Raw genomic sequence first — 25,455 nt, 5'->3', positions numbered from 1 at the left:
CCCCACAGCCCTGTAGGGACCCCATGGACACCCTACGGCCCTGTAGGGACCCCATGGACACCCTACGGCTCTGTAGGCACCCCATGAGCACCCCATAGCCCTATAGGCACTGGACGGGCACCCTATAGCTCTATGGGCAACCGCTGGACATCCCGGGGACAGAAACCCCAGACAACACAACTTTTTTTTTTTTTTTTTTTTAATATTTCATCAACTTTACAGGGTTACAATTGTCTTAAATATTCTGAAGTTTAAATACAATCTGTATAATAATGTTATTATAAAATGTAAACTTTCAGTGTTTTTATTTTATTTTATCTTTTTTTTTAATAATCAAAAGTTTCAATACCTGAATGTTTGCAAAACTGAAATATTTCACCGGGGGCCTGGGTGCGCCCGAGGCCGCCGCTCTCAGAGGTAGAATGTGGTTTTTATTCTTTTTCTTTTTTTTGTCTTTTGTGGTTTTTTTTCTTTTTCATTTTTTACCTGAGTTAAGATATGCACGCTGGGTAAATGCGTCTGCAGCTGTGTCCGTTCCTTTTTTCTTTCCAAACCCCAGAGAAACTGATTTAGGCTTTTTTTTTTTTTTTTTTTTTTTTTTTAAATCGATATGCAAAAAGAAAAATGAAGTGGAAGGTAATACGCTCTCAAAAAAAAAAAAAAGGGGGGGGAGGAAGAGGAAGGGGGGGAAATAAAAATAATTAAAAAAAAAAAAAACAACCAACCCAAAACAGTGACTGTACAAATGCAAAAACTCACTAAGAAAATCTAACGCCCACCCTGGGCACGAGAAACTCCCCCCCCCGGGGATTTCTCCTTGCGGGGAGCTGGGCTGGGTTCTAACAGCAGCAGGAGCCGGACGGAGCCCCCCCGGACCCCCCCAAGGGATGGGGTCCATGGAGCCGCCAAGGGGCATTTCCAGCTCTGGAGAGGGAGGAAAAAAGGCTGAAAAAAAAAAAAAAGGCTGGAAAAACCCCAAATCCCCTGAGATCGCCGCTTCCCCAAGCAAAAAAAAAAAAAAAGGGGGGGGGTCCCACTAGCACGGGACCCCCCCCGGCACCTGGGGAAGGGGGGAAAAAAACCCTGTGCTCGAGGTTGAAACCTGAGGAATTGAGATACCGAGTTTGGGGGGGGGGGGGGGGTTGGGTTTCGGTATCGGGTCGCGATTGTGTCTCACGCAGATGTGGGCGAATATTTCGGGGGGGGGGGCGGGGAAGGAGCAAAAAAAAAAAAAAAATCTAAAAAATTGCAAAAAACTGAAACCTGGCCGGCTGGAGAGATAACGATGCTTAAAATAAATCCTCGGAGGGGGGGCTGCGGGATGCTCCGGAGGTCCCGAAGGACGCTCCCGCGTCCTTCGGGACCTCCGGAGCATCCCGCAGCCCCCCCCCCCGAGCATCCCCATCATGGATATGAGCTCCTGCATCCCATTGCTAAATTGGGGTATTTTATGCCGGTCCCCTCTAGAACCTCCTCCCCCCCAGATCCTGCTCTCACCAAGCTGCTTATTTTTGGAGGAAAATATGCCCAAATTGACTTTGCACAGTAGTATTATGGGGTGGGGGGAGCGGATTAAAAATAAAGATTTGCCGGTGCAAACCCCGGGATGGTAGGTGGGATGCACGGGGGTGGGGGGGGGGGGGGGGGCATCCTGAGCAAATCGGCCCCGTGGTAAAGCCCAGATTGCCGCTGCCGGCGCGATTTAATGCCGGACCCCCTCCCCGGCGTGGGTTGGGGGGGGCTCGGGGAGGGGGCAATGGCTTTCGGCTCAATTTTCTCCGTTGAGAAATTAAAGTAACGGCTTGAAAGCAGCGGGTTCCCAAGGATGCGCCGGCCAGGCGGGATGGGCAGCGGGACGGGCAGCGTGCCCCCCCCCACCCCCCGGCACCCCCAAAGGTGGGCACAGACCCCCAGCCCCTGCGCAGAAGCTGGGGGGTGCAGGCAGGCTGCCCGTGCCGGGGGGCTGCCAGCTCTGCCCGCTGCCGGCACAGCCCAGCTGGGATGGGACCCCCCCAGCCCCATACAAACCCCCGAGGTTTCGGGGTGCCCGCGGGGCTCCCCGAGGGAAGGAGCAGAGCTGGACCCGGCCACCGACAGCAACAGAGGAGAGGAGAAAGGAGGTCACGCGGTTTCCAAGCTCCCGTTTCCCTGATGAACTAATATATATCATTTGCATGTTAAAGTTCGATTCTTTTCTCTTCTTTTCTTTTTAGAGAATAAAATAGAAGCTATTTACAACAAAACAATCAAACAACAACCTCTTAAAATCCCATATAGTGAGTGTAGTTCTCAAAATAAAGGGGGGAGGGAAAAGGATCTAAATGAATAAAATATCTCCCGATTTCCAATTATTTTTTTTTTTTATCTTTTTCCTTTAGAGAGTGCCGGGGGGTTTCACTAAAGCTCGCGTCGGCAGGCGTCCGTGCGTCTGTCTGGAGGTAACACGAGTTTTAAAAAAAAAAAAAAAAAAAAAAAAAAAATAATAAATGTACAGTGCAAAGTGTGATGTGAGTGAGGTAAACGGTCCCGGACCGGCGCGGCGCAGCGGGACAGCCGGCGGCTCCGGCAAAACCCCCGGGCTAAAGCTTTTCTCCTCGCAAAGGAAAACCCAACCAACATGAGAACAAGGGCAGACCCCGGCCAGCCCCCCCGCTGAGACCCCGGCCCCCCACACCCCGACCGCTCCGGGCGAGGGTTGGCGGGGCGAGCTCTGCCCCCCCGCCGCGGCTGCCGGCGTTGGCGAGGGCGGGGGGGGCCGGGGGCGTTAAGGCGAAGCGTTGTTGGAGGTAGAGCTGGGGGGCACGGCCAGCCCGGCCGGGGCTGTGGGGGGGCCGCCGCCGCCGCTCCCCACCCCGCCACCGCTGCCGCTGCTCCGGCTGCCGCCGCTGCCGCCATTGCCTTTGCTGTAGGCAGAGGAGGGGAGCGAGGAGGAGGAGGAGGAAGAGGAGGAGGAAGGGCCGGGCGTCTGGGCGAACAGCACACCTGGGGAGAGAGCGGGGTGGGGGGGCTGAGCCGGAGGCGGCACGGCTGTGCCAACGCTGCCTGCACGCACCGCGTCCGCAGCCGAAAACGGGGCCAAGGCCAGCGGGAGCGAGGCCGGGTGGGGGCTGCTGGGGACGGCAGAGGTCAAGCAGCCCCCGGCCCGCGCCGGTGGCGGGGCGAGCCCCTCACCTGTGTAGACGATACCGTTGATCTCAACCGACATGCTGATGCTGTTGGTGCCATTGCTGCTCAGGCCGGCGGCGGAATCCTGGCGGTTCTCTGCCGGGGGAGAACCGGGTTACGGACCCCGCCGGGACCAGGGACCGCGGCGGCTCTGCCGGGGCGGGCGGCCGGGGCCGGCACTGACCTGGCGAGCGGGTGCCCTGGCTGTTGATGCGGATGCTCATGGGCAGCTGGGCCGTCATGGCCAGGAGGTTCTGCTGCAGCGCCCGCTGCATCAGCCGCTGCTGCTCGTCCGTCACCAGCGCCATCTTCTTCTCCGGGGGCTCCCCCGATTCCAGCTTCTCCCGCAGTTGCTCCAGCGCCACGGCTTGGGCGGCCGCCGCCACCTGCACCGCGGCCGCCTGGGCTGCCACCACGGGGTGGCCGGCCAGCGAGACGGGGAGCCGGCTGGGCATGGAGATGGGGATGGGGGAGTCCTCCTCTGCTGGGGCAGAGCGGGTGGTCAGGGACGCGGGGGACGGGGACAGATGGGTGCCACCACCCCGGGGTGTCCCCAGCTCAGGGCCCCTTTGCGCCTTGTGTCTGGGCTGGGGGCTGCCCAGCACCTCCTGCCCTTCCACGGGCCAGAGCCAGGTGACCGGAGTCAGGGTCCCCAAAACAAGCCCCGGTGCCCAGAGCCTGGGGAGGGGACGGGAGCATGACCCCCTCAGCCCGCATCGGCCAGCTCTGCCCCCCTTTTGGGGCCGCGTCCCCGATGCCGGGAGGGGGCTCAGCCCATGGCCCGGACCCCGCGGCGGCCATTACCTTTCTTGATCTTCTGGACGGGAGCGATGGACCCGCCGTTGGTGGCGGAGGCCAGCCCCAGCGCCGGCACCGGCAGCTTGGGGGAGGAGAGGAGGCCGTGGGTGCCGCTGGGCGAGTAGGTGAAGAGGGAGCTGCCGAAGCCCTGCCGGCGGCCCTCCCGCCGGTTGCTGTCGATGGCCGCCTGCAGCTCGTTGGGGTTGCTCAGCCCTCGCTTCTCACATTCGTAGGGGTACAGGTACTTCATGTACCTGCCGGCAGAAAGGGACGGGGATGGGGAGGGTGACGTGGCGGCTGGGCACCCCCTGCCCGTGTGCCGTCCCCTCCCTCCGTGCCAACCCTTCCCTCCCCACCATCCCTGGACCGGGGTCCCCCCCAGCATCCCGCACAGGGCAGAGGGAGCGCGGGCAGCACCGACTCCGCCGGAATTGCCCCCCTCGCCCAAGCCCACCGCACCGCGCCGAGCCCCCGCCGCTCACTGGGTGCGCAGGGTGAAGGCAGCGCTGGTGATGGAGGTGGGCAGGTTCAGCCCCTTGGTGATCTCCCGCCACAGCTTCTTGTTGATCACCTCCACCAGGCCGCCCTTCTCCGTCACCAGCGTGTACAGCATGTACAGGTCCAGCACCTGCTTGGCCATGATGGGGATCCGGTTGACGGGGGTCCCTGGGGAGCAGGGGGAGGAGAGAGCGGGTCTGGGCTGCTGCTTTCTCACCCCCCGGGGCAAAGTGGGGGGGAAGCCGGCGAGACCCTCCCGTGAGGCAGCGTGGGGGTCAGGGGGCTCCTGCTCCTCCTTTCCCTTCCACCGTTCCCTTCCTTCCCCCTGGGGACCCCCCCCCTCGCTGCCACCTCGCTGAGCATCAGCCCCACGCCTAAAGGAAACAGAAACTCGCAGTTTTCAGCCACAGCCCCCAAAACGGAGCCGAGCGCGGTTTCTCAAGCTGAGATCGGCGGCACCCGGCAACACGAGTTATTTATAACGGCGGCGGTGCTTCCCGGCCGTGAGGGTCCCGCTGAGCCAGGGGCCGCACGTGCACGGGGTGGGCGGGGGGGGGGCACCCCTGCAGCGATGGGGAAGGGGCTGCAGTGCCTCCTCCCTCCCGGGGGTCTCTGCCCTCCTGGCACCGGCGGGCGAGGGGGCTCAGGGAGGACCCCAGCGGGACGCAGCCAACTCCGGCAGCGCCGGGCCAGCGGCTCCCCGACCCCCCCCCCCGCGCAGGCACACGTGCTTCCCCCAACGCCTGCCTGACAAAAGGCTGAAGGCAGCGATGCGTCAGCATTTCCAGCGCTGTTTTCCACGCAGGAACCAGACCCTCGACTAAGCGAACGCTTCGCTTTCAGCCCTTTCCAACCCCTCGGCCCCCCGGCACCCACCCCCTGCCAGCCTGGGCAGAGCGAGAAGGCAGTGGGGGGGCTTCACCCTTTGCAATAACCCGGGGAAAGGACAGCGGGGGGAGGCAAAGCCAGGGCCAAGGCGCCCAGGAGGGGCTGGACCCTGCGGGGAAGGGGCCGCAGGTCCCGGATGCGATGGGCACGGGGAGCGGGGCCGGGCGAGGGGGGGCCGCAGGCGCCGGTGCAGGATCCAGCCCAGCAGGTTTGACCCCACTATGCAAAGAGGTTAAAAATTAACCAGCGGCCCGGCTGGAGCTGTGACCTCGGGGTTGTAACGAGGGGCGAGGAAATGAGCCCCCGGCCCCAGGAGGGCGCGGGGGGGGGGGAGCGGGGCAGGCGTGCGGGGGGGGCTCACCTCGCTTCTGCATGAAGCTGAAGAGGTCGTCCAGAAACTCCTTCCTCCTGGGGTCACCATCCAGCTCGTACAGCTGCGCAACGAGAGGAGAAAAACGCTCAGAAAAAGCCCTTACCTGTGCCCCTCGCTGTCCGCAGAGCCCCCACCCTCCCGAAGCAGCATCCCTGGGGCTTGTGCCCGCCGGCCTGAGCCGTTCAACTCGCTGTTCGGCTCAGGGGGGGCCCTGCACGGGGCCACGGGATCCTGAGGGTCCCTGCACACCTGGGGGCTGACCTGCGCCCCTGGCAGAAGCCCCGGGACAGCGGTGCCATCCCCTGCCTGCCCCCCTCGGAGCTCGGCCCCAAAACACCGGCGCTGCCGCACGCCTCGCCCGCAGGCTGGAGTGGCTCCCACGCTGCCAGTGCCACGATCGGCCCCCAGCTCCTCCCGGGAACGCCGATCCTGGTTATTTTTAGCATCCACCACGTGCTCGGCACAGAGTGGAGCAACACTTTGGCGTGACCCATCCTCTGCACCTGCAGCGCCGGAGGGAGCCAGTGCCGGGAGCCGGCGAGCTTCTGTGCCACTGTGCCAGCTTGTGTGCCATGGTGCAAGCTCCTGTGCCACCGCACAAGCTCGTGTGCCATGCTGCGAGCTCATGCCTGCCGCGGTGTGCTCAAAGGGGGTCCCTGGGGGTACAGCCCTGGCAAACGAGGGCGAGGAGGGTGCTGAGCTGGACCTAGTCGCAGGATGCCCTCCCGGCTGTGGCATGCCACTGGCTGCCGTGCTGCAGTGCCTGCTTCCCTCTGCCTGGCGAGGCTGGTGCTGAGCGTGGGCCGCCCCGGCGAGGCTTTGTGCCCTTTGGGCAGTGACCGTGGGGCTGGCAGCCTCTCCTCCTGCAAGCGCATCTCCCCCCAGGCCGCCGTGCTGCTCACGGCACGGCTGCCGGTGCAAACCCGGCAGGATGAACCGCACCGCGCTACACAGCCGGGCCGTGGCTTTCTGAGCCGGGGCAGGCAGACCCGGGCAAGGTTTCTGGCACAGCCGCGCCTCAAGCACCCGGTTCTGCTGGGGCAGCTTTTGTCGGGACCCCACCCCGCACCCGACAGCCCGGCGCATTCCTCCCTGATTTATGGCAGCAGGATCTGCTGGCCTGAGCACCCCGGCACGCAGGCAGGCACGCCACGCCGGCTCTGCCTCTCCCCGGTGCTGGCAGCCGAAGCCCAGCGCGGTTTTTGCCCGGAGGCGGTGGCTGGTGGATAATCCTCCCCCCCCCCACCCAGGAGGGGTGTCAGAGCAGGGGTTGCGCGGGGCAGGCGCTGCCCAGACGCCGCGGGGATGGACGCTGCAGCCCTCGCCCCGGCCCCGCCACCCCCGGCGCCGAGCGGCTCCCACTTTTCTCAATGACAACTTTGAACAACTGCCAGCGGAGCCCCGGCCGCGGCGGCCAAGAGCGGGCTATAAATATTACCACGTAACCCACCAGGCACGCACCGCGGGGCCGCCAACCGCGCGGCGGCACATCAGCACATTAACCGGGTCACCGATACGCCCGCTTGTCCGGTGGGCATGCCGGGCACAGCACCCCGGCGGCACCGGGACCCACAGGGTGGCCGTCACCCCGGCTGTGAGCGAGGGGTGCGAGCTCTCACCTCCCACCGCCCCCCCAGGAAGGATCCGGATCCCGCGGGGCTGAACTCGCCCGCCGGCGCCGATCAAAGGGATCAATGGGGCCGCGCGATAAGAGGGGCAGGGCGCTGCAGGAAAGCCATAAACCCCCAGTTCCCCTGGAAACCTCGCAAGGCTCGCCCGGCCCCCAGCAAACCCCCAGGGAAGGGGCCGGACCCACCTCCTCAAAGCCCCTCTCCCGCCCCAGCGAGGGGTGCGTGTGCAGGGGGAGCCCGGAGGGACCCCAGCACGGAGGGAGCGGAGCGGTGCCCCCCAGCAGGGCAGGGGCAGGATGCGGCACGGCGGGCACCGCCGCGGTTTTTCGGGCTGAGCCGTGCAGGCTGCTCCCGACCAGCCGAGGGGTGTTGGGCCGGCGCCAATCCAGCCTCCTTCGCTTCCTCGAGCGGCTCTGAAAGCCGCACGCAGAGAAAAGGGCTTCCCCGGCGCCCGCCGCCGTGGCACGATCCTGCAGGGTGCTGAGCCCCCCGCAGCCCACAGGGCCGCACTTGAGCCTGCAGCTCCACGGCCCGTAGCACCCCTGCCGCCCTCCACGCGTCACCCCAAGCCTAAACCCCCCGCACCCCGTTAACCCCACTAACGGGGCGACAGCCCTGCAGCAGGAGCTGGGGCAGAGGCTGCAGCCTCCCGGCACGGGCACCGCAGCAGAAATGCTGCACCGCGGGGACCCCCAGCACCGCAGGGACCCCCAGCACCGTGGGAACCCGCAGCCCACGGGGTGGCACCAGCGCCGCCGCGGCTCCCACGTGTCAGACACGGGAGCGGCAGGCGGTGCGCCGGGCGGCCGGGGCGCGCTCAGCCCAGCCGGGGGATGAAATACAAACCCGGGGAGGCAGAAGAGCCTTGGCACAGCGGGGGGGTGGGCGGGGGGGCTGGAAAACCATCGCCCTCCTGCTCGGGAGAAAGGAAAATGTGAAAAACCAGAAGTGCTGGCAGCGTGGGGCCATGCCCCCGGCGCTGGCAGGGTTTCGCCCGTCTCCTGGCAGCGGCGTTGGCCTCAGCCCCTGCGCCTTCCCCAGGGGCTGGGGTCCCGAATCGCAGCAGGGCGCGGGCACAACCGGCCAGCACTGAACGCGGAGCCGTCCCGGCGCAGCACCCAGCGCAGCACGAGGGGGTCACGAGCAGCCTATTAACCTGCAGAGCTCTAAAAATCGATTAGCCGTTTATGAAAACATCGGTTCATTCAATTTTTATAAAGCCAGCTCTTAAATAAAGCTGCTCTCCCTCGCAGGTGGGAGCTGCGGCTGCGTTTGGGAAGGGACGAACGCACCGGTTCATTTACTGCCGTGACCCCCCCCCCGGCCGTGAGCCCCCCGGGCTCAGTCCCAAGGGGAACGGACGCGTTTAAGAGGATGAAAGAAAATTAACCGTCAGCTGAGGAAAGCGTGCGCCGGCCGGGCCGTGGGGATTAGCGACAGCCGGCGGGCAGCTGCCCCATGTGCCATCCTTCCACACGCCCCCCCCCACCCACCGGCCCCGGTGGGCCCATCCCATGCCAAACTCCGCCGGCTGCAGCCACTCTCCCCTGCCCCCAGCCGGGATGAAGCCACAGGGGGTCACCAGGGCCGGCGAGCAGAGGGAGCCCCGTTCCCGCCCGGCGCCCTCGAGGCCCTGCCGGCACACCCAGCCGCGGCTGCTGGGCAAAGGACGTTTCGCAAGCTGCCGCTTGTGGTTACCGGCGAGATTTCGACAGCTCCGCCGCGCTCGGCTGCTGCTTGCCGGCCACCGCCATCCCGGAGCGGGGAGAGGGGCTCGGCCGGGCCAGGGCTCGAGTTGTGCCCCCAGGAGCCCCGCGGACCCTCATCTGGCTCTGCCGACGCCAGCAGAACCGCCCGGCGTGAGGGCAGCTTCCCGGGGAGCTCGGCCAGCAGCGCCGCGATGCACGGACGTGCCCCACCGTGGCCGGGACGTGCCCTGCCTGCACCGCGGCGGGTGCTGCGTGACCGAGCGGCATCCGCCGAGCTGCCCCCGTCCCCCCCTTGCCCCCCGGCAGAGATGTGGAAGGGGGCAGAGACGAACGACTTCCAGCAGCCCCTCGCAGGATTTCCTTGCATTGACAGCAGCCCGCGTTTGCCGGGACACCTCACTGGCAGCCCGTGGCACTCCCGCACTGGTGAGGACACGGCAAGGAACCGTGCACCCCGCGAACACCAAAAGGCAGCGCAGGCGTGATAGGAAAGCTTAGACATTGGGTCTCAAAATAAAAATTGAGGAACAGAAACGTTCTCGTTTCAGCAGCGTGCGAAACCAAGCACGCAGCCGGGCTCGGCACGGACCGGCTGCCGCTGGCACCACCGAAATCAGCAGGTGCTGATCCCCGACTGGTACCGATGCCCTGCCCGCCGTGCTCAGGCACGGCTTCTGCTCGGCACAAAGCACGGTTCCTCGTTGGGGAAGCGCGGGCGGAGGCGGTGAGGCTCGGTGCAAAGGTAACGCCGGCCGCCAGGCAGCGAGCCGCGGGGAGAGGCCGCCCTGCCGCCGCTGACTCAATAGATTTACATTTCGTAATTAGGGAGGCCGCAGGGAGGTGGAAACGACTTAATCTGTAACGCAGCTGCCCCGAGAATATCCTCTTACTGTGGGGAGGCCGCCTGGCCACGCCGCCCCACTGACCGGTCCCCACGGCAAGAGCACGGTGCCAGTGGCTGCCGTGGCACAGCCGACCCCAGCCCAGCCGGGGGGATAGGAGATGCCCCCCACCACCCCAAAAGCCCCCAGGGCTGGGGGATCCGGCTCCGTGAACCCGGTGCTCCCAGGGCTCATGAGCACAGGGCAAACGTCCGGTGGCTCTGCACCGCGGTGCCCGACCCGCCTCGCCGCCGGTGCAACCCCCATCGGCTCCAGCCCTCCGTCCTTGGGGCCGGCTGAGGATGAGGTGCCAGATGGCCGTTGCCAGCAGATATATAATTAAGTGGAGGAGGAATTAGGAAGGCGGCGGATGGGTGGGTGGCGTTGACCCCGCACCCCAGCGCCCCGGCAGGATGCCGACCCGGCGTTTGGTGTGGATGACCGGATTAACGTTTCAAACCAGATTACGGGAAAATCCCAACCCGTTGGTTTTCAAAGGGCTGGTGGGAAGGCGGCCCCTCGGCAATGCCAGGAATGCAGGAGAGAGCCCTCGGCACGGGAGCGGTGCGTGCCGGGGGTCTGCCGGGAGGGACCAAGATAACACCCCCCCTCCCGAGCAGCCCACCGCTCCTCTGCTAATGGCCCCCCCGCACCGCGGGCAAGGAGCACAATTAAAACAGGGAGGGGAAACGCCATTTAACGAGGCTCCGAGAGCGCAGCCCCGGTAATGCTGGGGCTTATGCCGGAGCCAGGCGTCTCCCCATCGGCAGGAGCCCCCATGCCCACCCCACCAGGAGTCACAGGGACCCCCCAAGCAGAGAGCAGGGTGTGCGGGGCAGGGTCTGCGGACGAGTCCGTGTCCCAGCGTCCTGCGTCCAAGTTAAAAACAACCTCCCCCCCCCCCCGCCATAGCTCGGTTCCGGGTTTTCAAGCCTCGGGGAATAATTTTCAAGTTTCTTTTCCATCGCCAGGAAGTCTCGAGACTCCCGGCTTTCCTCCCTTCTCTTCGAAACCGGTTTGGGACGTGCACGCCGTGAGCCGGGGGGGGACGACAGACCCCCAAGGGCCACAGCAGCAGGGACGGGGGGGGCTGGTGACCCCTCCAGCGGGGCCGACCGCCTCCCAGGGGCTGAAAAGGCCTGAATTTCTGTATTTAGGAAAAAAATACAACAAAGGCAGCCGCAGGGGAGAGCCCACCCCGGTGAGGCGCCCACGGCAGGTAGCAGGGCAAACGTCCTCTCTGATTGATTCCGGCCCGGGCGGGGTGACGGGGGGGGGTCCTTCTCTCTCTCTTTCTTTTCTTCCTTCCTTCCTCCGAGCGGCCCCCGGGGACGCGTCCCTTTGTCCCGCTGACAGCCGAGGGGCGACGCCGGGAGGGGGAGAGACCGCGCACGCTAACGAGTTATTTAACGAAGAATAAACACGCGGGTGGTGTTTCCCGTCCTGCTCCCGGCCGGCGCAGGCAGCCCCCCCCAGCCCCCAGCCCGCCGAAGCCAGAACCTGCAATGGGGGGGGGGGGGGGGGCACTTATTCAGAAAAAGAAAGTAATTTGTAAAAACTGGAGTGAAGGGCTGGTGACGAGCCCTGAAATGAAGTGTTTCGGGTGACACGGATGAGGTGGTTTCCCGTAAGATGGTGGCTGAGTCAGGGCTGGGGGTGCCCGAGGCCGTGCAGCCCCTTCTCCGGGCCGGGGTCTGCGCAGCCCCCTTCCCCAGGCAGGGCCATTGCGGTGAGCGGGGGGCAGCGCCGGCACGGCCCCCCCCCGGGCGCGGGGGTATCGGGTTTGCTGGGGCCGATCCCTCCCGGCAAAGGGAGATTCAGGCCCCGGCACAGATCCCGCCGCAGATAAAGCCCTCGGCTTAGGGACGGGGTCAACTCTCACCGTCCCCATCCCTAATCCCCTGCGAGTCCCCCCAAAGCATGCCCTCCCCTCGGGAAGGGGCTGCCAGGGGGCAGGGGCATGAGCCCCCTCCCCAAAATCCCCAGGGGCTGCCCCCCACCACCTCGCTCGCCAGCTCCGAGGCCGACCGGGAGTGGGACGGTGCTGCCGGGAGCCTCACCCGCGCGGGACGGGACAGGGCCGGCTCCTGCCGCCGGCGGCCGAGTCCACTGACCGGCCTGGCGGGATTCCTGCCGCCTGAGCGCGGCCAGGGCTGCCCGGGGCGGGGGGCCGCTTCTGCAGGGGGAACCAGGGAGGGGGCCGGGGAGCGCTGGGTCCTCACCGCCGCGCTTCCCGTCGGCACTATTGTTCCCGCCGGTTCCCAGCATTGTCCCCTCCGCGGGTCGGCACCGCCCGGACCGGGACGCAGCCCCGCTGCAGGTGCCTCTCCCTGCCGGTGCCCCCTCCTCGCGGCCGGGGGCTGTGGCACCCGGTGGTCGGTGCTCCTGCGGCACAGGGACAAGCCCAGTCCCGATCCCCAGCCATCGCCCCAAAGGGCTGGGGGTCCCGAGACCACCTGGGCTTCCGCCAGCACCTGCAAACCCCCCGAGCGATGCTGCAGCCGCGGTCCCGCGGGAGCCACCCCACCAGACGCAGGGCAGGGGACAGGGGCGAGCAGGAGCTCACACGTCCCGTCCCAAACCGAGCCCCCCCCGGCAGCATGGGGGTCCCGTGCAGCCCCCGTGCCCGGCCCCGCCACCTCCCCGGCCAGGCTGGCGGGAGCAGCCGTACGGGCGACCTGGGGGCACACGGGCCGGTGTCAGCGCAGACACGACGGGTGTCACCATGACGCAAAGGGGTACATTGAATGGGCGAATTAGTCACCGTTTAACCTCCCTGACCCCCCATTGTCCGTGCCCCGTCAGCCGCCCTCCCCGCCACGCTGCGGGGCCGCTCCTGCCCGGCCAGACGGCAGCCGCCGGGATGCTCCGCGTGGATCCACGTCCACGCACCAGAGCCACCCCGGTGCAGCGTTGCTGCCAGGTCCAGACCGATGCTGGCTCCCAGGACGGCTGCGCTGTTGCTGTTTTTCCCCTTCCTGCAGAGGAGGAAGCGAATCCTGCTGCAACTGCATTTCAAACGACGGTTTTAGAGGGACCTGCTGGGCGGCAGCTTGCCAGGCTCTGGCTAAAACAAAAAAACCAGTTCAGCGTCTGAACGCCGACGCATGGCACAGGCTGCCGAGAGGTCACCACCGCGCAGCGGGGGGACGGAGGAGCTGTTGCCCCCCACCAAACCGAGAGCCATCGGCCAGGGCAGGCGGATGGGAGTCAGCCCGGCAGCGGCAACTCCCCCGTCCCTCGCCGCGTGCGTGCCGGTGCATGCCCTTGACACATGCTCGCTATCGCACCGGACCTTGTGCAAATATTAATTTAGTGGAGTCAGGCAGTGTTGAGAAAGCTCGTCTCAGGGAGCAACACACAGGGTCCGGCTCGCACGCTGCTGGCGCAGCTCCCTGCCGCCAGCCGGGCGGACCCCAGGTGGGCGGCTGAGCCGGAGCCACACGGCACAGACCCGGGGAAACCATGGCCAGAGCAGCAAAGCTTTTCCCAATGGAAAAGTGGTGCAAACCCTTGGGGCATCTGGCGAGCCCCTGCCTCGGGGTGTCCCTCCCCGTGTGCCCCTGGGGTGACACCCAACAGGGCCAGCAGGTCGAGACCCCTGGGAGAGGACCCAACCCGGGTGCAGGGGGCAGCTGCGCGGGCAGAAGCAGCAGCTTCGTTGGCCCTTACTGGAGCCGGGGTTTAAATTCCACCATATGTAAATGATCGCCTTAGAAAGGAGATCGCTGTAAGCCAGAGCAGATGAGTCACCCGGGGCTTCCACCACCCGGCCGGGGATTTGTCTAATTGCAAATCTGTTCCTGAAATGCGAGGTTCCGCACCTCCGTCCGCCCGCAGGACGGCCGCTCCTCCAACCCCACCAGCGGTCCCTGCCGCGGTGGGGGTCCCAGGGGGGTCCCGCGCACCCCGGCCCTGCCCGCGGGAGCTGGAAGTGGTCCAGCAGCCGCAGATGGTTTTGACAGGCAGCCAGCTGCGGGCCGTCAGCCCTGGGAACCATCACCGCAGAGCTGCTCCGGCAGCGCCGAAACCTTGCTGCTTCCTCGCGCCACCGGTGACCCGCGGAGGGAAGGCGAGCGGCGGGGGACACTGCCACGACTCCTTTGCCATGGCACTGACGCAGCACCAGAGCAATGCTGGCTCTGGCAAAGCTGCTGCCCGACCCCGTCCCGCCGGAGCAGGCGGCAGCACGGGGCGGCACATCGCAGGCGTTTGAGTCTCCGAAAGCAGGCGCTGCTGCCTGAGCCGGGGCCTCCATGGTGGCCGTGGGCAGAGGGGTGCTTGGGGGGGACAAGGAAGCCCTTTCCCAAAGGCCCACCATCACCGGTGACAGGGCTGCACCCTCCCCGTGGGACACGTGGGGAGCGGGGACCGGCGCGCCTGCCCCTGCCCGGGGAGCAGAGCCCTGGCCCCGAGCAGCCCCGGCGCGGGGTGGATTATCGCCAGCTCCGTCCGGAGCGGGGACCCAGGCACGGGCAGATTAAGTGACCGACTGGAAGGGTCAGGGAGCGAGTCAGGAGCCGAACCGGGACCTGCGCCCCGACCCCCCAATCCGGCTGCCCCAGCAGGCTCAGAAACCGGCGAGCGGCCGCGCAGGCAGAGCGGGCAGCGCAGGCAGGTGTGCTGTCAGGGACGTGCCCAGGGGAGAGCTCCCCCCGTCCCCGAACTGCCACCCGCCCCTTGCCTCGGCCCCCGATTGCGGCACGTCCGGCCGGGCCCCAGGACCGGCTGCCATTTCTCCTGCGGTTTGGGCCAGAAATAGGGTGATGGAGCAACGCTGCACCCTTGCCCAACCGCTCCGCTGCCGGGCGGCTGTTTGCTTTGCTGACAAAGGACCTGCTTTTTTTTTTTTTTTCTTCTTTTAAATAAACCCTCATTCCTGTTAGTTCAGCTGTGCCGGAGCTGGGAGGTGGCTGCCTCCTCTGCAGCCCTTGAATCAGCCTGGGGGGCCGGGGCTCAGGGGGCACGGAGCTCTCGGGGGCACGGGGCTCTTGGGGGGATGCCAGTGGTGATGCCCAGGCTGGGGGGAGCCAGCCCGGCTCCTGAGCCAAGGGGTGCTGGCGCGGATGGTCCAGCCGGGAGCAAAGAAAATCAGCCGGGCGAAGGCACTGGCCAGGCAGGACACATCCGCTGTCCCCCACCTCATTAATTATCCCAGGTCTCGTTGGGACAAACGGCCTCCTGCAGTCCCTGGACGCTGAGCTGGCTGCGCGGGCACCCAGGTGTCAGGCTGGGGGAGGCACTCGGCAGCTAAGCCGCTCTCGCCGAGGAGAAGTCCCTGACCCCCGGCTGGGGATCTGGCAGGATTACGGCTCCAGGAATGCTCCCTGAGCACCGTGAACCGATTACCGGGCTGGATCCCTGGCCAGGACCACCCTTCACCGAGCTGGACGGCAGCACGGGGCGAGACAGGCGATGGCTGCGGCAGGGTCGCGGGGGAGAACGTGGCCCTTCTCCCGCCACGGGTCCACCTGCGACTGAACCGCGGCCCCCGGCGCCCCGTCCCGCTCCGGTCCCCTCCTCGCCCCCGTTATCTGCTGCCGGCCCGGCCAGGCGCCGCAATCGCCTCCTCCCGGCGCAGAAGCGCCCGGCCGGGGGCCCCAGGGCGCTCCCCTTTATCTGTGCCCCTGCCACGCCACAGCAAAACCACCTTTGGGGTGGGGGGACGGTGGCCCCCGGTCGGGCAACGACGCTCGGGTGCCCCTTTCCCCGTGCAGGGGCCCCCTCACCCTTCCCGGGGGCGGCTCATCCGCTCGGCTGGCTAATGCAATAAAGCCCTAATCAATATTTTAAAGAAAGTAAATGGACCCTCCCACCCTCGTTAAGAGGCCGCAGGGCCCCCAATCCTGGCCCCGCAAGCTTTGAGCTTTTTAAATCAAAATAATCCACGGGAGAAAGGGGTTCAGGGCTACGCACTGGGGGCTCTGCTGCCCGCGGGGGCAGAGGGGATCCCCCAGCCTTTAACTGGAGCCCAGGGTTTCTACACAGGGCTCTGAGCCCTGGGGGTTCGGGGTAGAAATGGGCTTTTCCTCAGCCCCTCCCGCGGTTTCCCTAGGAAAATCCCAGCTTCCCGGGAGCCGCCACAGCCCTGCCACGTGCGCAGCCCCGGCTGGTCCCCAAGCCTGGGAGCGGGCAGGGCAGGGGGTCCGGTTTTGCCCCCGCTGCGCCCAGCGTGCCGCCCGCCGAGGTTACAGAGTTGCTTTCAGTTTTAGGTTTTTTTTTCCCTAACCGTTGCACTTCGAAACGCCGTATCTCAGGGGAGCGCTGCTCGGCACAAGATAAGGGCTGAGGTTTTTGCCCCCCCCCGCCACGTGCCACCGGCGCGGTTCAGATGTCCGCATTTGGGACAGCTTAAGAAACCTCCTGCCCCCCAAAGCACCGGCACCCCACCACTGGCACCCCACCGCCGGCACAGTCTCCCCCCAGCACCACGTCGGCTTCTTAAAGCTTCCAACGCTTCCTGCGAACGGGAGGAGAGACAGGGGGTTAAACATCAGCCTGGGGCAACCCAAAGGGGGCACCCAAAATGGGGAACCCCCAAAGGAAGGCTGCTGCAGCCAGGTGAAGTGGAGGGAGCACTGGGGGTCACTCCTGCGGGACGCAGTGCCGGGGTGCCGGCACCCGGGGGAGCGCAGGCAGCCCAGGAAACTCGAAAAGGGGCAGAGGCAGGAAACTCCGGCCCCCGTCGGCTGCTGACGCACCCAGGGCTCACGCTCCCGGTATTAGTAGGGTGCAGTAAGAGCGGTAACGAAACAGAAAGGTCAAGAGGGGGGTTCTCCACGGGGCAGCAGCAGAGCCCCCCCCAAGGCTTACCCGCCGGGGCTGGGGTGCAGACATCAAAGCAGGTTTTTCCCTGGCAGCCCCACGCCGACGGCAGCAGCTCACCGGCCAGGCATTACGCAGCAGTTTGTGGCGGCACGCAGCAGCAGCGCCGGATTTTTGGCAGGGGATGGCTGAACCGCTCACGCTCATCAAAGCCTGGCTCCCCCCCACGAGCATCGCCCTCCGGAGCGGCGGCACGACAGCAAACGCCCACAGTGCGAGCCCCAGCGAGCCCCAGCACCTGGCCATGGTGCCCTGAGGGGTGGGTGCCAGGGCTCACCCCCAGCCCCCGGCATCACAGCCCTCCGTGGCTGCCCACGGCCAGCTGAGACCCCCCACGGCCGAGCCCAGCTCCAGGCTGGTAGCCCGGACGTGCCGGCATCACCCCGCGCCCCCCGGCGACCTGTCGTGCCTCTTGGGGTGAGGTTAGAGACAATCCCAAACCCAAACAGGAGCGAACGTGGATCCAGCCCAGCCGCGCAGCCTGGCACGGCGGCATGGGCCAACGTGCCGACATCCCACCGGACCCCTCCGCCCCCACCGGCGGGGCCACAACAGGCGCAAGATCAAAACGAAAGCGAGCCTGCCCTCACTGCACCATTCCCCACGGGGAGCCTCCTCCCGCCCCAAAAATGCCCCTTTCTCCCCCGAGGAGCCATCGCGCCCTCGGCATCCGCCACCCCCCGAGCCCCCCGCCGCGCCGGGGGCTCCTTTGTTCTGCTGGCCGCGCGGGCAGCGCCCCGGGTCAGCCGCCGAGCTGACCTCTGCCTGCGCAGTAGCCGTCCCTGGGGACGGGGAGGTGCCACGCGCCGGCTCCCTAACCTCCCTAACCCCCATAACTCTTCCTCGCGCCCTCCCCTTCCTCCCCCTGAACCGGGCCCCCTCCTCCTCCTCCTCCCGGCCCCCCGCGGCTCAACCCGGCCAAGCCCGGGTTTGCAGGAATCCCAGATGGGTCAATAAAACCCCACGGTGGAGGACGGGGACAGCCCCCCGGCAGGCACGCGACACCCGGGGTTTCGGTGCGGAGATGGGCACGGGGACTCGGACGCCGGCAGTGCCCGGCAAGAACCGCGGCCTTGAGCACAGCGAGAGCCGGGCCAGGGACGCCGGGGTGGGGGCCGACGCCAGGCTGGGCCATTCACCAGCACATCCGAAGCTGAACCCAAACCACAGGGAGACCTGGAGACCCCCGGAGGTGGTGGGGGCCGGGGCCAGACGGCCAGCCCGGAGCTGCATGGGGGGGGACCCGAGCCTGCTTGGAGGCAGGGAGAAAGAAATCAGAGTCACCCGCCTCCCCCAAACCGAGCCCATGCAGCCGCAGCTCGGCCCCGGGAGGTGCCCGGCTCAGCCGAGACGCGCAGGAAGCCGCACGCTCCCCGCAAGCTTGTGGGGAGAGCAGAGGTGCTCCCAGCACAGAAGAGCTCATTTGCAAAAGAAGAGGAACCCCAAAATAGCCCTTTCTTTGAGCAGCGTTTCCCCGCTGCGGTGGGAAGGCCCAGCGCCAGCACGGCTGTGTTTGTGCCACCGCGACCCCGCCGGCTCTCCCGCGCCGGGGGATCCGCCGTGGTGCGCCCTGGTGCTGCCGGGGTTTCCCCTAACGCGCCTCTACCCCGGCGAAGGGGCGGCAGCCGTGGGAGCAGGGGGGTAAGGGGTAAAACATCCCTTGCCAAGCAGCGCCGGGGCCACGGCGGCCGCCCCGCGCCGGCACTCGCTGTTTACATTCCTGCTGCTCCTTCCCAGGCCGCGCCGGCCCGGCTGCGCCAGCTGGGCTGGGGCTGGAGCTGGAGCGCTCGGCGGCACGCGCTGGAGGGCGGCCAGGAGGAGCTCCCGGCCAGCGCTGCGCTGCGCCGAGCAACCCCCTGGCCCGGGTCCAGCGGCCGCGATCCAAGCACCGGCGCGGTGACGGGCTGACGTGCCGGGGAAAGCCTCTCTCGGTCGGGCGCTTCGCCTCCTCTCCTCCGCCCACGGCGCAGCGGTGGCAGCCGCTTTCCTCCCCCCCCTCCAGCTGCTTCCATGATTAACCACCGTGCCAGGCTCTCCCCACCGACCCCGGGGAAGCTTTCCACTGGGAAGAGAAAGGGAGGAAGAGGGGGGGCTCAGTCCCTTTCGCCGGCACAACTTAGGGGGAAGAGATGGGGAGGGGGCAGAGGATGCGCTGGGACTCGGGCTGGTGTCCCCAAGAGCTGCGGCGGGGGACTCGGTGGAGATTACGGCACATCTACGGACCTGGGTCCTGCAGACACCGCCCCAGATTTTCCCGTTGGATCCCGGGAGCTGGGAGGGATTGCCGGGTCCCTGGCACATGGGTCTGGTACAGCACCAACCCGGTGACAAACAGGAAGATCACAGCTGCGGTATCGAAAAAGCCTTTTCACAGATACGAGATCACGTCCCCGGCCCCTCGCTCCCCGACGGCAGGAAGCACAAAAAGAGAGAAACCACAAGAAGAAGAGGCGGCGTGGGTGCAGCAGCACGAGGGACGCACGGGGCAGAAGCATCCCTCCTTCCCTACAGCCGGGCAGGAGCGCGCCGGGAAGGGCGGCCGCCCGCTCCGCGCTTGCTTATGCTTCCTCCACCAGCCCCATCGTGAGGCTGCCCACATCCAGATGTGCCGGGCAGATCCCGGCAGCCGCTTCCCCCTTTCGGGAGGGATGCGACGGCCCCCTGCCCCTTCCCCGAAGGGCAGGGGCCGTCGCATCCCTCCCGAAAGGCCACCGTGCCCCGGCCGCTCCATCTGGGTCCCATCTGCTGCTGTTGGCTCCCGTCCCTTCCCCCACCCCTAAACTCAGATGTATTTAAACACACACATCAAAGGCACCGGGCAGCCCCCGGGGAGCCCCGGCTCGCAGCACATTTCCTTCTATTAGCCGAAAGCGGGGCGCAGCGAGCTTCAGCGCCGGGAGAGAGCGGGAGCGTGCCTGTCTCCTGCCAGCCCGGCTCAGCCGGCGCGGGGAAGGCGGCGGAGGGGGCAGCCGGGGTGTTTTCTCCCCGGTTTCACTCTTCAATGGCATTTTGGGGCAGCTCTGCCCCAAGCATCCGCGGGGCTGGAGCCGTCCTGCCAGGCATCACCTCTGCGGTGCCGGGGAACAACCCCACCGAAAACAGCTTAGGGAGGGTGGAGAAGAGGAAAACCAAGACTCCCTTCAGATTTGCAAGTTTGGGGTGGTTTTTTTCCATCATTTTCAGCAAGAATCCTCCCAGGTCCCTGCAGCAAACCCCATCACACCGTCTGCCTGCACCAGAGCCAGGCCACGGTACCAACCGGGACACGGGATCCCACTGGAGCCACCGACCAAAGCGACAGGGGAGGGGGCGAGGCTGAGCGCAAGCACTAAAACCCCAGCGAAATCCCACGCTTTCTTAGCGGCAACGAAGGCAGCTCGATCTGAGAAGAATGCTGCCGGAGGCGGCACTGCCAGACGCGTCTCACCGCGGCTCTCAAGGACGCAGGGACACGCGGCAGAGCCGAGGAGCAGGGGAGGGACGAGCAGGGGCGGGCACGCACGTCTCGGTGGGCACCTACTTGCTTGAACTGCTCCTCGTAGGTCCAGTCGCCGTGGTCGGGCGCCGGCGGCGGGGGCTGTGCGTGGCCCAGTCCGGAGGGGAGCCGCTCTTGCCCGCCCGGCAGCCGCTGCGGCTCGCCCCGGTAGTGCTGGGGCGCCGGGGGCTTGCGGAGCAGCAAGGATCCCGCGCCCGCCCGCAACGCCTCTGCCGAGCTGAGCCCTTCCTCTCCCATGTCTTCCTCCTCCTCCTCGTAGTCTTCCTCTTCCTCCTCCTCCTCTTCTTCCTCTTCCTCCTCCTCCTCGCCCAGGTCCTCTTCAAAGTCATCTTCATCCCACTTGCCCTTCCTAGAGCAGGGGGCAGAGGAGAGATTTGCTCCCGTGCTAGGTGGGGGATGCTCTCCTGCGGTGGTCCAGCTCTCCCCCAGCCCCCCACCTCCAGGCACCCTCTCCCTGCTCCTGACCAGCACCCAGTGCTGCACGAGCAGAGCACAGAGCCTGCCCGCCCCACGGACACCCCACAGCCATGGGACTGAGACCACCCGCCCGGCACACGGGGAACCCAGCGAAGCCCCGGCACACGCCTGTTGGCGGGTGGCAGCCCCGTGGGGCACCGCCGGCCACCGGCATCCCAAGACAGCAGCTCCGGTGGCGAGCGGGGCTCTGCCAGATGGCTCCCAGGCTGTTCCCTGCCCTGGAGAGGACGCGGGCTGGGAGGCGGCGGCTGCGAGGGCCCTGCATAATTTAAAGCCAGACCAGGATCCTCTGTCACGGCCCCAGGTGGCTCCCTGGCCAGAGATGAAATGTCGCCCCACGCCAGCCCGGTACGAGGAATCACGACTGCCGAGCCGAGCTGCTGCTTTCGGCGCCTTCTGCTCCGGGACGGCGCTAACCCACCTCCCCGCCCCGAGCTGCACGAACCCAGCCGCCGACACAGTGCAGGCAGCCCCCCCGGCAACCTCCACCGCCGCTCCCCTGCCCCAAAGGGAAGCCTGTGTCCCCAACCGGCTGTGCCAAAACCCGCTGGGGCCAGACCGTGTCCCTGCCCCTTCCCCGAAGCCGTAAGAGCTGCTAGTCTGTGCGAGCGTATACTCACAGATCCTCCTCGTCCTCCTCGGAGCCCATCTCCTGCTGGTATCCGCCGTCCTCCTCCTCCTCCTCGCCGCGCTCCTCCTCCTCCTCCTCCTCCTCGGAGGCCTGGCTCTCATCCGACAGCCCCGGGCTGGACGAGTGGCTGAGGCCAGCGGCCGCTGCCCGCATGGCGGCCAGGGCGGCCATCTGCGCCCGCTGGATGTGCGCGCTCTCGGGCTCCACTCCTTCCTCCGAGGGCGCTGGGGCCGGATCCTGGCCGCGGCCCCGGGCCGGGGTGCTGGCGGGGGTCTGCCCCGGGGCCGGCGGAGGCTGCGCGGGGGGTGGCGTGGAGCGCTGCTGCTGCTGCTCCTGCTGCCGCGCTTCCAGCGCCTGCTGCAGCCGCGCACGCTGCTGCCGCTGCAGGTTCTCCATCACCGCCTGCAGCTTCATGGCTCTGCCGGCGGGCGGCGGGTCCCCGGGGGGGCGGGGGGCGATACACCCCGGGGGCAATGCCCGGGAGGCGCGGGGGGCAGCGCCCGGCAGGCTGCCGCGCTCCAGCGGGGCTGGAGGCCAAGGCTGGGCAGTGCTGGGGGAGGCAGCCCTGCGAGGGGGCTGCCGGGGGGCGAGGGCAGCGGAGGGTCTGCAGCACCGTCAGGCTGTCAGGGCAGGAATCGCGGCCGTCGCTGGGTCAGGGCAGAAGGACGTGCCCCCCGACCCCCTTCAGCCTTGCTCCGACGCCTCCTTCTCTCAAGGGCTCCGGTGGGAGCCGCGGGCACGGGACCGCTCGTCGGGATCAGGGTGCTGCCGCCGTCGGCTGAGCGTGCCCCGGGCAGGCGCCGAAACCTCCGCAGGCTCAACAGGCAGTGGCGGCAGCCCGGCGCATCGTCCCCTCCCTCGCCGACCGGGCACTTTCTGGGGGGGGCGGCAGCCTCAGGGTCAATGTGGCGTCCCCCCCGGCTTGGGGCCAGGCGTCTCTAGTCCTCGGCCGGCTCGGCTTCCGGCAAACCTGCTGGGAGAAGCGGAGGAGAGGGTCAGCGGAGCTGCTGGCAGGAGCTGGCGAGCATGAAGGAGTTAAAGACAGCGCAGGAGCCTCATTAATCTCGAGCTAATGAGATAGGGAGGCCGGGCCCTGCTGCTGGAGGGGGAAGGGGCCTGCCGGACCCGATAGCCCTGCCTGGCCCTGCAGGCAGCGGATACTGGGATACCAGCGCCCGCAGATAACAGACCTGCAGGGAGGGCACTGGGAGAGCCGCCCGATGCATCCCCCACGGGGGGACAGGGCACATCCCCACCCGGGGACACCAGGGACGCGCTGCACGAGAGCGAGGGAGCTCGGCCACCGTGACGGCAGGAGGCACGAGCGGCACCGGGGTCCGCACCGCGCGGCAGAGGGGCCCCTCGCCCAGTGGGGTCCCGAAGCGCGGGGGGATCCGCGTGTCCCTGGGGCTCCAGGGCAGGTTCCCGTGGGACGGACAGGCAGAGCCTCGCTCCTCAAAACCTCCGCAAACAGGCTGCTGCCAGCCACCCCCATGCTTCTCCCTTTCCCCGGGGGCTGTGGGGGTCCTCCGGGGTGATGTGGGGCTGCGAGCGGCTCAACTCTGCTTCCCCCCACTGGCACGTTATGGCCGGGCCCCGCAACACCCCCACCGCCCCGGCACCCCGGCCTGGAGCCCCCCCTGCAGCGCCAAGCCCCCCTCACCCCAGTGCAACCAGCAGCTGGCCCCAGCCCCGGGACGGACACGGCTGTGCCGGCAGCAGCTTCGGCATGACCTCACCTGTGCCGAAGGCAGGGAGGGAGCTCGCCGCGCTGCTGCCGCGGTAGTGCCACGTACGGGCACTGACTCAGCCGGGCAGTCACCCTGTTTCTGCTGCCCCGGGGGCCGGTGGAGCGCATGCACCCCAGGACCCTCGCAGGGACCCACCCGGAGCCGGTCCAGGGCTGGCTGGGGACGCTCCCCGGGGACGCCGGCAGCCCCCGCCGCGGGGGCAGGACAGCTGGCGGCACGCGGGAGCCGGCAGCTACGGCGTGATCCCGCAAATTCTGGAAAGGGGAACCCGTTTCCAGCGCACGCCGGTGCCGCTGCCGATTGGGTGGCCGGGTCGGAGCCGCTTCCCCCGCGCCTCGCTGCGGTGGCGGCCGCATCCGCTCACAGCGCTGCCGCGCTCGGCTTAGCTCTCGCTAGCGAATGCGCTGCCACCGCAGCCGGCCCGGGGCTGCCGGCTGCACCTCAGCCGCTGCTGCTGCCTCCGAGGGGAGCCGGCACCACGGCAGCAGGAGCTGGTCGGCCGCTCGGGCGCTGCCCAGCCTCTGCCCGTGCCTCAGTTTCCCTTCCTCTACACTCCAGCCACATCCATCTTGCCTGCGTGGCGGGGAGGCATTGGGACAGGGGCCCTCCCCTCTCTACACAGACAAGGCTGCCCGCACGGGGCTGCCCCGGAGCCGCGGCCGCTCGCCGGCCGTGGCCACACTCCCCACCGCGCAGCCATCCTGCGCCACGTCTGAACTCAGTCCCCTGCGCCTGCAAGAGCCGCGAGCAAAACCGAAGCGAGACTCGTCCCAGGCATCTGCTCCTCCGGCCCCGTTCCGCCGCGGCTCTGCCTTGCCACGAGTCACCGAATGACTCGGTGCCAGCACCGGTGCTGCCGAGAGCTGGGAGCGGAGCTGCCTCCTCGAACACCCTGGGCCGTGGCCGCGCTGCCGCGTCCCTGCGAGGAAGCAAAGCCCAAGCGTGGCCGGGGCCTGCCGGCGCGGTGAAGCCAGAGCCAGGGGACCGTCCCTTCGCAGAGGGGCCCCGTCCCGGCGGCCGCGGTGACCTTGAGCCGTGCCCCTTTGTCCCTCCCGGCTGCGTGGGGCCGCGGGGGCTCGCTGCCTCCCCGCCACGCGGGCGGTGCCGTGCGGCGCGCGGGGGATTTCGGGCGGTGGTGGCGGCACCCGCGTCCCGCGGGGCAGGTGCTCGAGAGCGACAGCGGCTACGCCGGGCTAAAAATACGCGGCGGCGGGCGGGGGTGTGACGGACTGGGCCTTTGTGCCACCGACGCCGGGCCTGGCTGGACACCCCCACCCGCTGCCCCGGACCCCCGGCTGGGCTCACGCCACCGCCTGGGAGGGGGCTGCGAGGGCAGCGCGGAGACTGAAGTGAGGAGGAGGAGAAGGAGGAGGAAGATGGGGAGCCTGGGCCCGGCTGGTGCCCATCCCCGGGGACAGACAGGGCTGGGGGGCCCGCGGGAGGGACCCCCGGGGCGGGCAGGGGGCTCATCCCCGGGGCAGAGCCCGGCCCTGGCCCTGCTCCCGCCGGCACGTGGCACCGGCTGCGCCTCGCCCGGGGCCGGCGGCCCCCGGCTGAACCCGGGGCCGGGGGCAGCGGGGCCCGGGGGGGGGCCCGGCCCCGCCAACCGGGGGGGTACGGCCGCCCCCGGCACGGGGGGCCGGCGCCGGGGTAGGCCAGCAGCTCCCACCCAGCCCCTCGCGGAACTCGGCCCCGGCCCCCTCGCCCGGCCAGAGCCCCGGGAGGCCGCGGGCCCGGGGCAGCCCCGGCCGGGGCACAGGGCAGCGGCGGCACCGTCCCGTCTCCCCGTTGGGGGCAGCCGGGCGGGGCGGGGCGCGGGGGGCTCTAACCGCCGGGCCAGTAACGCCCGCAGGGGACGGAGGCTCCGGGCGGGCGCGGGGGCGTGCCGGCCGGGCCGGGAGCGGCGGCGGGGGGGGGGAGCTCCGGCCCCGCGCGGGGGAAGCGGCCGGTAACCGGCCACAGGGGGAGGGCGCACCCCGGTCCCGCCCAGCAACCGGGCGCGGGGGTTCCAGCCCGCCCAGGGGACGCGGCCGATACCCGGTCCCGGTCCCGGTCCCGGTCCCGCCCAGCCCCCGAGCGCGGGGGGAGACCCCGGTCCCCGGTACCGGCCGCCGGGGGGTCCCGGTACCGGCCGCGGGGCCGGTGTGGCGGCGCGTCCCCGCTTACCCGGTGGAGGCCGTGCGCCGCGAAGCCACATAGCAGCCGCGGCCGCCCGGGGCTCGGGCTGCGGCGGGGCCGGGGTGCGCTCGGTGCCCGCACGGCGGCTGCTCTCCCCGCGGGCGGGCGGCAGGGCCCGGCGCCGCCCCGCCCCTTCTCCCCATTGGCTCGCCGC

General features: G+C 67.9%; 1 protein-coding gene across 1 annotated transcript; it reads right to left on the bottom strand.

The window, feature by feature from the left end:
• Positions 1–301: 301 nt before the first annotated feature.
• ARID3A (AT-rich interaction domain 3A) lies at positions 302–25,405 on the bottom strand. The gene is made up of 9 exons (XM_075175414.1): positions 25,290–25,405; positions 21,362–22,342; positions 20,289–20,613; positions 5,711–5,783; positions 4,446–4,629; positions 3,970–4,217; positions 3,350–3,646; positions 3,172–3,261; positions 302–2,982 (listed from the first exon to the last, which is right to left on the bottom strand). Exons 2-9 carry the CDS (start codon positions 21,784–21,786, stop codon positions 2,765–2,767), a joined length of 1,860 nt encoding a protein of 619 aa, XP_075031515.1. The 5' UTR covers positions 21,787–22,342; positions 25,290–25,405; the 3' UTR covers positions 302–2,764.
• Positions 25,406–25,455: the final 50 nt, after the last annotated feature.

This window comes from Calonectris borealis, chromosome 28, assembly GCF_964195595.1.
Source record: "Calonectris borealis chromosome 28, bCalBor7.hap1.2, whole genome shotgun sequence".
In the NCBI taxonomy this organism is placed as follows: domain Eukaryota; kingdom Metazoa; phylum Chordata; class Aves; order Procellariiformes; family Procellariidae; genus Calonectris; species Calonectris borealis.
This window is presented reverse-complemented; position numbering and strand designations above follow the sequence as displayed.